Here is a 17,359-nt window from a genome sequence, read left to right as displayed (position 1 = left end):
ACACATAGTGGCAGATTGGCATCAAAGAACCATCTGGAAGTAGTGAAGCAGTCCCTCACCATGAAATCCTGGCGTTATGAGGTGCCTGTGTGGGTTGAGTGAGAATATTAACAGGAAGTAGAAACATGTGTTGGGAATGCCTACCAAGGAGAGATGCAAGATAGGGCGTGCGTTAGTAATAAAGCAGCACAACTATTTGGTCACTGATAGTCACCAGTAAAGAACTAAGTTTTCCTGATTGCTCTGAACCTTTCGTGAATCCTCAAGTACTTCAGGAATCCCTGAACATACCTCATTAATTTGCTCTTCCCTCAATGGATAAAACAAGAAAGCACACTGTGACCTGCAAGTAACATGCATTCCAGAACTTTTAACTGTTCTGTTCATTCAACTTCACTTTCAAATTTAAGTTTCCATTACCTATCTTGAATTTCTTATTAGTTGAGGTCAGAGCAAGGTCTGCAAGTATCTGGTCATAGGCTCGTCAAATTTCCACGCATGCTGTTCTTGGGCCTCCCTTTGTCTCATAGCAATAAGGAGAATTGTTCATCAATTTAGACTGCTTTCAAAGCCAAGTGCTTTTGCCGTTATAAAAATTCCAGCTCTTCTTCTGCATTTAATCAGCTGCACAGTGAGCATTGTCTTTCTCCTCTCATGACTTGAATAATAACTCTTAAGTAACTGGTCCTCCCTTTGCCATCTTAACAAGGGCTAGCCAGGGTCAGAATCAATCCGTGTCAACCTAGGTTATGAGATTTGGGTTCCCAGTTTGAAACTTCACCAACAGCCACAAGGCAAAAATGCAAGTAGTTAGCACAAACTGGTTATCACTTGAAAGAAATGTAAACAACTGTTTACAATAGAAAGTTGATCATATATCTCTATCCTTTCCTAGGAAAAAAATTGGTACCTTTGCAGTCACTAGAAGAGTTTCAGGTCAAATATATTCTTTGGTTAATGACTGTTATCTCAAAATTATAAGTATATGGAATGTCCCCATGACAATAGAAATATAAATACATCTTTGTGTTTATAATGTGTGTAGAATTATACTTGCAACTGTGGATGTTGTTAGGTGGCATTTTAGGTAATAGTCTTTTTTAATTTTTAGTGAACAAATCTGGATTACTCACTTAACGTTCCTGACTAAACTTTGCGTCTTCCTGTGCCTTATAACAAAGACTTCTGCTCAATTGTAACATATACATCCTTACTTTTTGCATCACCAACTTTTAAAAGTCGCTTGTGAGATATATTGACGTTGTATACATGAATGATCCGTCTCACAGAAATGTGCATTTAAGGTTGTATGATCCGTGTTTCTAATGTTGTGTCTCCCTTCTCTCCCTTTTGTCTTTATCCACAGAATGTTTTTGTAGATAAACCAGCATTTCCGGAGTATAAAGTTTCTGATGCAAAAAAGTCCAAATTCATACTTTTGCATTTTAGCACTTTTAAAGCTGGCTGGGACTGGCTTATTCTGTTGGCGACGTTTTATGTTGCCGTGACTGTACCTTACAACGTTTGCTTTATCGGCAACGATGACCTGTCCACGACTCGGAGCACAACAGTCAGTGACATTGCAGTGGAGATTCTTTTTATTATAGGTAAGAACCAACAGCTGCTTTCGTAGGAGATTTTCGTAGGGGAAGGAAGTGTGTTCCAGATTTTTCTGATGAATTTGAGCTAAGATCCATTTGCATGGGCATGACTCAGTCTCTGATGCAAATTTTGAAGCACACATTTGAATTTTTGAAAATTGCCTCTTCCAGCTCTCTCCCTGTTCCCTTAGTCAAACAGATCTAAACCGATGTTCTGTGTGTCTATCCTTATTTTGCCAAAAATGGGCTAAAAAGACTTAACGGCTGGTTTGTTTGTACTCTTACATCCATCATGATCTTAACTGTGTAAGGTTAGAGATGGGGCTTGGCAAGAACCCATCATTGGTGTTCAGATAGCAGTCCAATCCTGGGCATAGTTCCCCAGGCCTTTTTGGCATGTGGATGGCAGCTGCCATAGGAGGCCTGGTTGCAGAAGCAAAGGATTACATAAGCCTGCCAGCCAATCAGGAGGAGCAGTGAGTGTCTGATATTAACCAGAGAAGAGGCCCTAAGGGGTGTTTGCTCAGTGATTTATCCCTAGAATTTTGGGAACCTCAGCTGAAGCTGTATTTGCTCCACTCTTGTAAGCCTCTTCCTATTTTCCTGTCCGTTAAATCTTCATCTCCTTTAGACCAAAGCCTAGCTCTTTCTTGCTCATTCTAGGACAGATTCTAGATCTCCATCAAAGCTTAGATTGACTCCCTGTCCAGTTCTTGATCCTCAGTACCAACCCAATACTTGCTTCTTTACCTGGCTATGGTGATATATGGAAACATCCATATCGTAAAGATAAGAGAATGTTTGGAAAATGTTTTCAAGCAGGTAGGTGAATAAAGGAATAAGAAATGGATTTTAAAAGTTCAAAGAAAATGAAATAAATAAGTGAGGCAGGTCAAAACCTTGTTTCAATGGTGGTGGTTCTTTTTTCTCTGGAAAACTGGTAAAGCTTTGGGACTGGAGTGAGTTCTGTAACCAAATGTCAACACGTATTTGCTCTGGATGACTTCGTATGCTCTTGGTGTGGCTTTGGCATCACTGTTAACATTGCAACTACTGAGCATACTCCTCAGAGGTATGTTAGGACCCCTGCTCCCCCACCCCCCGAAAGTGGTGGCTGTAGTATGTTCAGGCCACTAGATGGCAACGTTGTCTAGTTAGGTAGCTTGGTAAGGCTACAAACTCAAGGAAATTTATTTTTTCTTTTCACTTAAACTATTCTTTATTGTAAAAGTATAAGTATAAAGGGATATTAAACCACTGCTAAATGGAAAATAACACCATTCTAGTCTGAAAAAGAATTTAAAATGAAAATCATAGACAAATTGGATGTGTCCGTATACCAATACATTGTAGTTTTATATCCTTTGCAAACTTTTGATGTCTTCTCAGTCCCACCCAGGACACACACATATATTAGCACTCTAAAAAGACTCTTCATGACCTCGTCAAAGTTCGCAAGAATTTGGGCAGTCATTTAACACGTCTAAGCCTGACTATGTGCTTAGCAAATATTTCATATCATTATTATTATTACTTACAAACTCTGTCATAGGGACAAGGTTATTTCTTGGACTTTCTTTTCCACTTTTCAGGTTCTTAGATTTTGAAATTCCAAGGGCTTGGAAGCCACTTATGGTACTCCATGTTCATTGGCAGATGATGACTTGTTTATACTCAGGAGAACTGACACCTATGAGAAAGATATTTTGTACTAAACAATGGAGTCTGGCTTGCCCCTTCCCCCGCAGTTGCCCCTAAATCTTCTCTGTTCTTTCTTACTGTCGATACTACTGTGATCTAGTTAGCAAGATGTTTCTCTAGGTAGGTAATACCCATCCCCTACTAACTGCATGACAAAGGAATGGAAATCCTCTCTTGTTTTTTGCAGTTTATCTTCTGTTATCACACAAAATTGGGGTTCTCTTGCCCATGGTGCATAAACAAGCCAATTAATTATGGCATCAGCCTTTGGGAAAAGAGATCAGTTGTATTCTGCAAGATGGATCTGTAGGGAGACAGGGGGGCATGTGCCCTCAGATCTGTCTCCCCAATTCAGGATTTTGGGCAAAATTTAAGAGGTTAGCGAGAACAGGCTGGCACACAGAAACACTGGGGGGACAGGTTTTGATTGGTGGGCTTCAAGTCTTTATGGTAAGGTTCTAAACATTTATGATGGGGTTCTAAACATTTATGATAAGATAGGGGAAGAATTTTAACACCAGATCTTCCTGAATAATGGGCCCCTCACTTCTGATAGGGGTTCAACTTTTAAGTTCCGGTCATGTCCCAGTCCTTTGGTTCTGTGGAGAGGAGAATGTTTGGTTCCGTGATGATTTCAGGTCAAGATTTCTTCTTCTGCTCATGCTGTGGCTGTGTGACTTTGCAAATTTTTTGAAAGGCAATTCTTAGCCACTCTGGTGATAAGATGGGGTCAGTTGAACTGGTCCTGGAGGGCCCGCGGTTACCCTTCTCCAAAGATTACTTTAGAGTTTGAGATTTTGGTCTGCTAACAGTTTTAGTGTTATCCCTGCCTGGAATTTATCCTTGCCTGACTTATTTTTATAAGCAGTAAAAATTTCCCTGCTCTTTCCTACTGTTGTCCTCCTGCTCTTTCATCTTTAAAATGAGTTTAAATGTATCTACAACTTATTATAACATATTTGGAAAAATAGCTTAAACTAACATTTCTCAAAGTATATTTCCTAAAATCTTCATTCTATGAAATACTTCACAAAGGTGAACTAAAAATGATCATTGAGAAATAAGTCAAAATACTAAAAATAAAAGTGTATTGCCTATAATATTGCATTTTTGAAATACTAAGGCAATGTTAGTACTATTTAATATTTATTAAATTGGTATGTGTGCTAAAATCCATATGTATATTTAATGTAATGTTTATTTTCTAGTTCTAGAATAGTGTTATTAAATGGACATTTTATAATCAACTGGGTCAGAATTGTTAAAAAGTAGTTTCAAAGGAGGTTTGGGAAGGAAAGTTTTTCATATAGCTAAACAATGATGCTTTCAAAATATTTTGTTATTTGTACTGTTCTATATAAATGTAAAGCGATGTGATTATTTTCCAGATAGGGAAAAATTAAATGTTCCGTGAAAAAAGCATATATAGTCAAAATGAAAGTTGGGAGATAATATATCTCTTTTGGAGATTTATGATGCACTTTAGCATTATAAATCCTGTGGGAAATTCAGCGATAAAGAAATCTATTTAACTGTGATTAATCCAGCACCTCCTAAAGTTATTTATATCTCAGAACTCATTTCCCCCCAGACCACTTAGTAGCACTCTTTTGGGAAGACTGTCTTAAAAACATTTCTTCCCTGATAGATTCCCCATAAAGAAAGTACCTGAGTGCAATTATGCTAGTCAAAATATAACTCTGAATGGTGAGCTTGAATCTCTCCTAACTACTCTCTCCTTTTTAAGTTACAAACTGGTTATAAAATTACTTTTAGTTTGCAAACCATCCTGTGTAACTTAGCTGCTCAATCAAAGCCAAGCAGAAACTTAAAACGAGAAGTGACCTCCTAGTAATTAATCTAAGCCAATCTTTCTTACTTTATCGGTGGAGAAACCGAGCCCTAGTGACTTGCCCAAGTCTCCGTGACTAACTGATGGCAGACTCGGGTCTCCTGGTTGTTGGATCAGGCTTTTCAAGAATTTATAATCAATATGATTCCATTTTCTGAAAAATTCCACTCAACTTACTTTCCTTTTTTTTTTTTTAGCAATAAGGCAGAAAATGAGAGAAAGAAGTGCCAATTTCCTTCTCTTTCTTCCATGAATGCGGAAATTAATAGTTTGAGACTCTGAAATCTTGGTGGTAAAAAATGTAGTATATCTGTAGGTCAAACAATCGCTTCCCCCATTTCCTTCCTGAAAAACCAAAGAACCCAATCTTGTGCAGGCAGCAGTATGCCCAGACCTGGGGAATGAATTACGAGTATTCTAAGCCAGTGGTATTTCCATTTCCCTTAGCCAGTTTCAGGTGTAGGGTTGATTAAGTATGTGACCAGTTCTATCCAATAGGATACAAAGCGATCATTTCTGAGGACTTCTTGGAAACCAATTTTTTTCCCCTGAAAAAAGAAAAGAGATATGTGAGGGAAAAATATCTGTGTCCCTGTTCTTCCTTTTCCCTGGGATTTGTGGATGGGAGGATATGATGTGTGTAACTACTGCAGCCAGCCTTAACCATTGGGAGAGACATAGGAAAGAAGATATGGATGGCAGAGCAGAAAGTTGAGATACTGCATCTCTGAACCCCTTATTGGGTAATATAATAATGTTCCTATTATGGGAGCCACTGTTAATTGGATATTCTGTTACTGATAGCCGTATCATTCTAAAACAAAACAAAACAAAACAAATTACCACTCTAGCATCTGTGACGCCTTCACTGGGCTATTTCTGAGGCTCTAAGGGTATATCCTGTCCAAAGAAACGGAGTGCTCTTTCTTCTCTCCTGTCACCCACTGTAAGCCTATCTAGGAAGTGGTTTGCACATACTTCTTATCCTCTGTTACAACCACAAAGCCTTAGAATCATTGGCTATGCCATAAAGCTCTAACTCTGATTGACTTGGTCTGTCTAGGAACTCCTCAGAAAGCTAAAGGTCAAAGGAAACATGGTATGCAATGGTATTTTATCTTTACTCTACATTTACCTTAGTCACAAAAGGACAGTTGAGAGTCGTGTGGGATAAAGCGCAATCATACATTGTGTAGACCATCGTGTCCAGGACTGAACATCCAGCATCCTTAACCACTCCCCACCAGCAGTGCTCCTCAATTATTAGGAAAACCCCAAACACCCCATACATATTTGAAAGGCACTCTTTTCTCAATGTTGTGTTTTTAAGGTTATACTCTGTGTGGATTTGGGTGGTTCTGGTTCAGTTCTTGGTGGGGACAATATCACACATAGGGAACATTTTAGAAATGTGTGAGTTTGACGTTAATTCATTAATCAGCATTACCATCATTTGGTGTTTATTTAGTGCTTTTAGATCACATTTTATACGTTTACGAGTGATTTCACCCCAACTAATGAGCAGAATTCCTGTAAGTGCAATATTTCTTATGAGCATACATCTATATTTTCATCATTTCTGATTATTTTATTTATTTCTCCTTTTGTCTTTAATGCTTTATTAACCAATGCTTCTATTCACTTACATGCCACCAAATTTTGCTATCTTAGAATCTTTAATTTCTTTATATCATTTAATTTTCATTTTAATCTTGTGACGTAATTAAGGCAGGTATATATACCTGTTTATACACAGGAGGGAAAAAGAGAAAAAGAGTAAGCAGTTTATCCAAAATCTAGCCAATTACTGACCAAGCTAGGACTAAAATCCTAAACCCTTTTGTAAAATGGGCAAAATAGTAGCATTATTGGGAGGATTTAGTGAGGTAATTGCATCGAGAAATAAGCTCACTCACTGTTCAGTCAGTAGTGATGGGTATCATCAATAATGTCACCAAGCCCATATCTCTTCAGTTTGTTTTAATATCCACTATTTTCCGAAAGTCAGCACTCTTTAATACATATTGAAAATCCCACTAGCCATAGGAATAAGGTAGATCAGAACATTCCACATCCCTTAGCTTTCAGGAACACAAGTATCTAGGGACTCATTACACTTAAAGGATCTGAGGCTTTTACAGCTGCTTCTACAGACTTGGCTCAGCATCCTTTTAGAAAAGCCAAGAGAAGATCTCTTGAATACCATCCTCTTACATCTACCTAAGTCAGGCATCCTTTATCTGCAGTGCTCCAGGGTCTGGCATGCATTGAATGATCCCAAACAATATTAGAGTCAATTATTCCAGTGTCTTCTCCCATCCAATCTTTCATCAGCACTTCTAAGAACAAGAAATTGAGCTGATCTGCATTTCTTCTTCTCCTCCTTTTTCCTGCCCAGCTCTGATGAGGCCTGAAAGGCGCAAGCTGGGCTTCCAGTAACACAATCTGGAAGGAAGTCATTAGCTACAGGCTTAATCACCAGCTGTAGAGTAACTGGGACTTGTCTTTATTCAACAACTTCGTAATTTTATTGGATCTGTGTTCAATTTCTAATAGTATTTTTTAAATACATGTTTGTTTTGTAAAACTTCTACCCAAATCCCCTCTTCGTTGTGCACGATTTTTATAAACATGCCTTTTCGCATTTAACGTGGAACTGAGGAGTAACGTCTTAAGCCACTCAACTCCAGTTCATTACTCTCCAATAGAAACTCAAGCCTCAGAAGTAGTTTAATTCTTTCAGCATTCTTGGGTGTCTTTTTCTGTTAGGGCAAAATATATAAATCTCGGTGAAACCTGAAAGAGTATAGACATTTTATGGCTATTTTATTGCACAAGCAAACCTCAACTTATAGTCGTTTTCCTAAAAAGTGCAAATGAGGATATGTCATTTTACTCCTCAGCTAAATGACTAAAATTGAAGATACAGACTTGGAAGCTAGAGGAAAAGACTTCTAACAATAAAGCTGAAATTTCATGGTGATGAGGGTCTTAAAATAACTTTTACTGCTGAATGATTTGGGCATCCTGATATTCCCAGACTACATATTTAGAAGCTTTGATAAGTTAGTATTCATTTCTCTCTCAGTAGTGGGGTTCCTCGCTCCCTTCCCCTCTCCCTCTGTCAGTCCTTTTCTTTTTCAGCTACCACTCACATACTCGTATTCTCCCTTCTAGTTTCACTCTGCCTTTCAAACATAGGGTGGCAATGGGAGTTCACACAGCCACACACCTCCATGTCTGCACACCTGCACCCCCACAACCCCACACCTTAAGCATGTTGAGGAAACTTTCCAGTTATTCCATTCAGCCATTCACCCTGATCTTGGATTGAGTAATAGGGTCTTTTACTAACAGTAACTGAAGATGGCATTCATAGCCATGACTCAGATTTGACCTTTGTTCCATGTGGCCATTTTTAACCCAACTATGAGGGTATTCCCAATGGCTACATTCCCAGATAATATATTTGGAGTATCAGATAAATGGAATGTATTGTATTGAGCGTTATTGACAACAAATGAATCAAACCCATTTGGTAACTGACCATCTATTTTCTGCTGAATAAATCTAAGCCTGAGGATATAGCAGTAATTAAACAAAAAACAGAAAACTACCCTGCCACTTCAGATTCCTAGAGAAATGTAACATATCCAGTGTCTTATCTCAAAAGTGAAGAGATTTTTATATGTCTTGGGGGAACTCCTTGGGGGAAAAAGAGACTGCATTGAGAAGTAAGGTACTATTTTCATTATTGTTATCAAGAGCTCCCAAAATAAGTTGGCTGAAAAGTACCTACTTATGCACTTGAGCAAAGACTAAAATTGCATTTCTTTTGCAAATAAACTATCAGTTTAATTATTGCTCCTTTAGGCTTTTCAGAATTCCCCCTGGGAAGATAAAGCGCTATGATAAATCAGCTATTGGGCGGATACCCATGGTATGTGGCCACTGTGTTTTCCTTAGCCATGTGAAACTGCAAAGCAGAATGTGATTGGTTCAAAAATAGCAATTATTATTATCCTTAGGTTAGAATAATAGGTTTATGTTTGATTATAAAAAGTACTTTACTCATCATCATTTCCTGTTAGACAGACAGGTAGATTTTTGGAAATAGCCTTGCCAATTTTTTGCTATGAACAAAATCATACTCAATGACAATGTTCTAACAAACCAATAATTTACATTTTCAAGGCATTTTCTTTTGATTAGTTTAATTTCTCCTCTGTGGATATATGCTAATTATATAAACCTTAAAATAGAAACAGTGGAGAAAAACAAATGGCCTTCTGTCACACCCATTCCAGCACAACCAGTGTCCATATTAAATCTTTCTGGTTGTTTTTTCTCTGTTTCTTTTCATATGTGTGATCATAGTCTATGCAAATTTTGATGGCTGTTTTATAAAACATTTTCAAATAAGTATTACTTTATGATCTATAAATATTTATAAATATTCAATAGTTGCATAATATTCCATCATGTAAATAAACTGTTCTGTTTACTTAACCATCTCTTAATTGTTACATGTTTAAGATGATTTTTATTTTTTGCCACATATATAAAAAATAGTAATGAACGTCTCTGTGAAAACTAAGTTTATTCACTAACTACGCAGATACATGTCGAATGCCTCTTGTTTGCCAGCCACTGTTTTAGATGTTAGAGAGAGAAGAACAGTGGAATAAACAGAGATCCTTACCCTCGTGGGATTTATATTCTAATGAGAGACAAACAAGAAACAAAGCAAATAAGTAAAATATATAGACCATCAGATAGTGGTGAATTGCATGGAGAAAAATAAAGCAGAGAAGGAGGAAGGAATGGGCTGCAATTTTAAATGAAGTGGTTGGGGAAGCCGGTTGAGAACGTGATGTTTAAATGAAGACAAAGAAAACAATCAACTCTATGTCTTAATGAACATTCCAAGCAAAGAGAACATCAAACGCAAAAGACCCTACTCCTACACTTAGAATTATGTTAAGGAGTGGAATTATTGACCTAAAGAATATTAATATATACAACTTATAACATTTGCAGTTTTATTTATTTATGGTTTTTTTTTGGTCAGGAAGATTAGCCCTGAGCTAACATCACCACCAATCCTCCTCTTTTTGCTGAGGAAGATTGGCCCTGAGCTAACATTTGTGCCCATCTTCCTTTATTTTATATGTGGGACGCCTACCACAGCATGGCTTGATAAGTGGTGCATAGGTCTAGGCCCTGGATCTGAACCTGTGAACCCTGGGCCACCAAAGCAGAGCACACGAACGTAACCACTATGCAACCAGGCCAGCCCCATCAAAGTTTCATTTTTTAATCACATTATCCTTAGAACATTTATTGGTCAATAATGCTCTAGTTGAAATGCAATTTGTTCATGCTAATGTTTTTTACAGTCATAGCCATTGTGAGAAGTTCTAGGTGCATGTTGCTTTCTGAATTTTTTTAAATACTATACAGTCATTTCACTTAACAGAGTAATTTAGATAAATTAGTGTTATCAATATTGTCTTATTGTTTTTATTCCTATTTTTTTCTTAGGAAATTAGATATACATGGAAAATAGAGTTGTATTTGCCTGCCAAGCACAAAACTTATTTCACAATGAACCTGAATTATGTTTAAATCTGAAACATTTGTGAGGTGGCAACTTTGGAAGAAAATTGCCTTAGCACTCATCCAAGAACGATGCTGCCCTGAGACTTACGTATTACTGTAAACAGACGATGAGAAGGAACATGTGCTCATAAAATATGAAACCATAGTGCTGTTTTGAACAAGATAGGGAAATTAAGGATGGAATATTACTAAATTTAGAAACCCAGAAGAAAATTATGAGTTCTTAATTTAGAAACTTATTGCAGAATAATGAGGGCTTTTTTTCCATTTGCCTCTTACCAAACATGGACTCTGCTATGTCATTCTCTCTTCTTCCCACTTTTTCAAGTATGTTTTCTTGCAGCATTAAAAGAAGATCGTATTCTCTAAAAATGGCATTGTTTAGGTGGCTTATATTTCCCATTTCAATCCATGCATCTAGCATTTGCCATGGGAATAATCTCCTCTCCCATTACTCCAATTGCTTTAAGCTAAATAAATATGTAAATAATTTTTAAAACCATGTATATATTGAATGTATTGAGAAGTTGTTTAAATATTTTAGATGACAGAAAACATTGTAGTCACCTGGGTCTAGATGTAATTCATTATGTATTATTCAATTCATTAAATATTTGTTGAGGACCAATATGATGTCATCCAGCTGACTGCAGATGACAGTTCTTCAACATAGCATAAAAGACCCTTCATGGTCTGGACTCTGTCTCTATCCTTTTATCTTTCACCACTCTCTCCTCCTTCTGGTGGCTCCAGCCATACTGGACCATTTGCAGCTCTTCAACTGTGTCATTCCTCACATCCTTTGTATTTTCATATCCTTTGTATTTTCTACTCTCGGAAAAAAGGGCAAGACATCTTAGCTCTTCTTTGCCCAATCAAATTCTCCTTATTCTTGAAGTATCATCTTTGACCTCTTCTACAAAGTCTTTTTTTAACTCTTCCTACCCCTGTCACCACAAGTATGGGTTAGATTTCCCTCACACACTATTTAAGTGGTTCCCATCCCCCACTCTTCAACTGTATATCTATGTCTATTTCTTTCCCCGTACGCACATCTCATAAATAAACTATAAGCTCCCAGAGGACGTGGATTGGATAACATATTTATTTCTCTAGTTCCTCCAACTAATACAGTATCTGACCCATAGTAGGCAGTAAACTGCTATTTACTTACTACCACAGTTCAGATAAACAAAATATGAAATGTAGCTCATTGAGTGCTATAGCCTTATTTCCAAAGACAAGCCTTTGTGGGGTTTTTTGTGTGGTCCTGTAGGTGACTGTGTTTGTTTTTAAACTGTATAACCCACTTTAGAGTTACTAATCTTTAACAAGTCAGTACCACAAAGTAAACAGCATGTAGCTTGGGAAATCCCACAGATTTTGGTGCCCTGCCCAGCCCCTTGCAAACAGATCAAGAGCTTGTCAAGGCCCCCAAATGGAGTACTAGAGCATGGGATGAGCCTAGTGTCTCTAAAACTAGGTGTTAGGATGCCATCCTTCTCTAGATGACAACCCTTTAAGGGAGACTTCTGGACATGCAGACAAGCAAGGAGATGCTACAGCCTCAACTCGGTTAGACATACTGACCACTGGGAAATTAAAAATCATTCTTATCAATTAACTAATAAGAATTATTTAAAAGAAGATCTTATATAAACCTGATACTGTGCTGTGGGTGGCAAAAAGTGTACTGAAGAAATTGAAGGCATTCTCCCTATATTTGAGAAGCTTATAAAATAATTGAGGAAATTTGCCTAAGCATGAAAAACTCTTAGCAGATAGTACAAGAGCAGTGACAGCCTTGCTCCAAGCTGTGGATTATGATTCCATGTCTGCAGGAAAGACATCTGTGGTGTATTTTGAAATAGATGTAGATCTAGCCCTTATTAGTCATGAAATGTGAAGGTGTGATCAGAGAAGAAAAGTTCATAGGAAAGTAGGATGAGAGACCACAAAGGCTGAGTATTTGGAAGGAAGATGAACTTACCAAGGTAGCAACAAGAAATAAGCTATGCTTGTGGTTATTCACCCATTCATAATTCTACCTAAGCCTAACCTTATAGGCAAAATGAAATTCATTGCTGGAGTGGAATGTTTGAAGAGATCTAACACAAACTGGGCCATTGGATAAAAATCACACTCTTAAAAGCAGAGTTGAGCATAAAGACACTGGATTCCTGGTGTTTGGGGTACAATAGCTGTTCAGTGAATTTATGTTAAATGTTTGAAATTGAGCGTGACTAGAATTGACTACGATAGTAAAGAAGACTGTCATTTACTTGGGTTGAATCAGATATTGGCCTGGATAAAACAGATAGGCTTGCCAAGAAAAATGCAAGATGTTAACTCTGACTTTAAAAATTACTGGTTCTTCATTTCTATAGAAAATATTAAGAATATGTAAAGTATATTTATTTAGATTATTTCATTTGAAACTTACAGCAACCTTTGAGAAGACTGAAGTTACAAAGACCTACTTCCCGTATTTCCTACCACACAAAATTTTTAAGGCTGACCCTACATAATGCAGTATAGTACAATTAAGAACTAAATTGGATGGTAATATTCATCCCAGCTTATAGATAAACTGAAGCTCAAAGAGGTTTAAATCACTTTCAAAAAAAACGGAAATACAAAGGGAAACAAGGAGTAAACTTACATTTTGAACAGTAGATTCACGATAAGTAATTTTATATTTGTTATTTCATTTAATGATTGTAACAAGGCCACAGAAGAGTTTTCCAATCACCTGTAGCCTCTTGTTTGTCAATTGGTGCTTGTTAGTCTTTTTCTGACTGGATCTCTTTCCATCTTTGATGCTAGTGATCCCCTCTTCTCTTTCATTGGCTTCCATTGAATACGTGTTCTCCTGGCTTTCCTTCTCCTTCTTGGATGTTTCTACTCAATCTCCTCCATGATCTCTTCTGCCTTTTCCTGTGTTTTAAATGACATGACTCCCCTGGTGTTATCCATGGCTCTCTCTTCTTTCTACCACACACTTAACCATGGGTCATTATATTACCTCCTATTATTTCAATGTCAAATGTTTCCAAAACAATATCTTGAGCCTGATTGCTTCCAAAAATTCGTGTATGTGCATTCAACCATCTATAGGCTATCTTTCCAATGAAACACAGCTTCTTCAAATACCACAGATTGGAAGTTGAGCTCGTCACCTTTGTTCCCTAAACCACACACCTGTTTCCTTCTTGAATGTCCCCGTGTTTGAAAGTCCTCAAGAGTTATACCCGCAGGCCTTTTCACAGAGTCCTCCTGCTCCCTCAATCCCCCAGTAAAATCAAACTCGAAATCCTGTATGGTCTACCTCCTAATCATCTATTGAAACACCTTGTTTTCTTATTCTCACTGTCACTACTTTAGTTCTGGTCACCATCAGCTCTGACTGGATTATTCCACCCCCTGAGTAACTTCCTTCCCTGCCCACACTCTTAGCATCTATTTACTATGCTAGATCCACGTTCTTGTTATTGTTGTTTTAATATAATGTATATCTGATCATGTCATCTCACTGTTTAAAACCCTTCAATCATTTCCTATTCTCGAACTTTAAATAAATGCATACTTTCCACCTCTACCCTCTTCTCCTCTGCCTTGCTAACTCTTATTCATCCTTTTGGACACAGCTCACTCGTGGTCTCCCACCTGTCTGTCCCAAGCTTCACCTCCTAAATCTGTGTTAGCTGTTCCTTCTTGGTGTTCCCAGAGCACACATCACACAATGTCGTCATTTCCTGTTTACTTACCTGTATCTCCTACTGAGCTGTAATTTCTTTGAATGCAGAAACAGAGTATTAATCATCTTCGTACTCCCAGAATCTAGCTAATATGTGTACATATAAAGTGATCAATAAATACTGGTTAAGTAAATAGATGAGGGGCAATTATTATTAGTTCCATTTTACTTAAATAGAAATTAGAACTTAGAAAATGTTAATCACTTTCCAAAAGACACACTGCTACTGAATGGGAGAACTGAAATTGGAACCCAGTTATATTTTATTTTAAAGCCAATGTTCATCCCAAAGGGTCATGACATTTTATCATATCAGCACATCTAACTGAACTAAGATCATAATTTTAAAGAATAAAATACAAAAAAAATACATATTTTAAACTTGCTAATTTGTGCTCACAGCATGATTATTATTTTGGTTACTGTGGAAATCAGTAGTTTTGGTAGTATTCCTCTGGTGACCTTCCAAACCATTTTATTTACATTGGATAATCCAAAAAGTATAATGGGAAGTATGGAAAGACTCGAAACGCACTCGGGTGGAAGAAAAGTTTGGAACACTAAACAAGATGCAATTCTCATTCACTTTTTGGGGGAGACCAATAGCAAACAAAGAGACGTTCAAAATTAGTGACTCAAAAAAGAAAAGTGCAGAGACCAGAAAAGGTCATTCCATGGATGTACAATACTTTATCCGAAATTCAAAGTTAACTGACTGTCCTGTATTTAATTTGCTAAATCTGGCAAGTAAATACAGGGATGACCTCAATGGATCATATTAATGCCTCGGTTTTAGCAAGCAATAGCAGAAAGTGGAAGCTCAGGAGCAGCTACATAAATGGTTTAGGTTGAAATGATGCTGACCAATTTTTGACTAGGGATTGCAAAAGAAAAACCACTACTCAGAAGTACTGCCATCCTTAGTAGAGGCTAGAGAACTGGGTTAGTCTCTTGCCCATAATGAGAAAAGGTCACATTTTGATTGGACTGTCAAGGCCAGCCATGAAAGCACTATTTCATGGGGCTGGGAACTGTTAAATTACCAAGGACAGAGCTACAGACTTTGCTGTGTGTTTTAAGTTTAATAAGATATTGTAATAAGAGCTGCAACAATAATTCAGTGGCTTATGGGATATAGAAATGTATTTCCCTCTCACCTAATGTTCTGGGGAGTGCATTGACAGCTAGTAGGGAGAAGTTGGGGGAAGTGGTTCTCTGACATAGTCATTTAAGGACTGAGACTGATAGAGGCTCTAATATCTTTAGCAGATGGCTTCTAAGGTCACTCTGTTCTTCTTCATGCCAGACAGCAGAAATAGAAAAGCAGAGTACGAAAAAAACTAATGTGCACAATTTTTTTATTCTTCTCCCCAAGACCCCCCAGTACATAGTTGTATATTCTAGTTGTAGGTCCTTCTGTTTGTGCTATTTGGGATGCCACATCAGCCTGGCTTGATAAGCAGTGTCATGTCTGCGTCTAGGATCCAAACTGGCAAAACACTGAGCCGCTGAAGCAGAGGTCATGAATTTAACCACTTGGCCATGGGGCTGGCCCTCTAATGTGCACAATTCTATGGACAAAGCATAAAATTTGCACACAACACTCCACTTGCAAAAGCCCAGCCACGTCATCACGCTAGTTGCATATGGGAGTGGGAAGTGTCATTTAGCTACAGTTCTGTTACTCTGGAAAAAGGAGAATACGAATTTTGGTAGACAGTTATCTTTTGCCATTATATTTTGCAATTATATCCTAGAGTTGCATTCCATGGCTTTTAGATTGAGGGAAAAAGAGAGCAGAAAAGCAAGGTACTATTTTAAATATTAGAGGCAATTTCTGCCATCATTTAACTTTGAGAGAATATGGGGTAACGTGTGAGATAGGGGATCACAGTCTGTGATGCCCTGAGTTGGTCTTAGTTCCTTTGTTATTGATTTGAATGTGATTTTAGTATTTTGAGGAACCTACAACATGACCACTGGATGCAAGTCAACTGCTTTATCTACTATTTAACTGAAGATGCCACAATCTTTTTTAATGGTGAAGGAAAAGGTGACCGAGTGGACTTGAAATATGCTATTCTGGGATCACACAGTTTATGGGTGACTCAAGTTCTTTTGGGTGTAATTTTGACTCTATGTGAATTACTCTTTACTCACTGACTTCAGAACCTATGCAAATCTGCTATCTGCAAAATAAATAAAAATTCTATTTCTCCACAGTCATTTAATAAGAGCTTTGCGGTTCCATGCTTTGGATGTATTTGAAGGCTTGTGTATTACAAGACACCAAGCCAGTTCTTCCCAAGCAGTGAGGCCTATAGATAAGCAAAGGCAAGTAATTCACATACTCATTAAAGGTACCACATAAAAGAAAAAGTAAGAGGAAGAATAGTGAACAGCTATGGAGGGTGATATTTGATCAGCTCAGCCCCGGTCTTGAACATCATTATTAAGATAATACAAATGAATCCTTATCACCAAGAGATGCATTTTTGTAACAGATTGAAAATCTGAACTGACCTTACGCATGAAAAGTCTGATAACAATTGAAATATACAGAATGCATGGCCAATAACAGTCTTGAAACAAGTTGAGAGGCAGTTATGTGTGGATCTCTTGAATAGCAAAGAAGACGTTTCTGCCTGTATTTAAATACATCTTCAGAATAGCATCGGTACTGATGGACATTCAAATGCTAAAAAAGCAAATAGCATTAGCTTGGGTAATAGAATTCATCAAAACCATCCCAAGTCAAGTTACATCCTAGTGATGGCCAAATACCACATTTGCGTTACTCAGTTGTTTGAGTGATGCCTCCAAAAA

At 37.5% G+C, this 17,359-nt stretch overlaps 1 protein-coding gene across 1 annotated transcript in view; it reads left to right on the top strand.

Annotated features, from left to right (window-relative positions):
- KCNH8 (potassium voltage-gated channel subfamily H member 8) overlaps positions 1-17,359 on the top strand; it is a 338,704-nt gene that overhangs the window by 195,137 nt on the left and 126,208 nt on the right. The window contains exon 6 of the mRNA XM_023620873.2: positions 1,367-1,607. Coding sequence (XP_023476641.1) covers positions 1,367-1,607 — 241 coding nt within the window. The remainder of the gene's footprint in view (positions 1-1,366; positions 1,608-17,359) is intronic.

The sequence above is a fragment of the Equus caballus genome, chromosome 16 (assembly GCF_041296265.1).
Source record: "Equus caballus isolate H_3958 breed thoroughbred chromosome 16, TB-T2T, whole genome shotgun sequence".
In the NCBI taxonomy this organism is placed as follows: Eukaryota; Metazoa; Chordata; class Mammalia; order Perissodactyla; family Equidae; genus Equus; species Equus caballus.
This window is presented reverse-complemented; position numbering and strand designations above follow the sequence as displayed.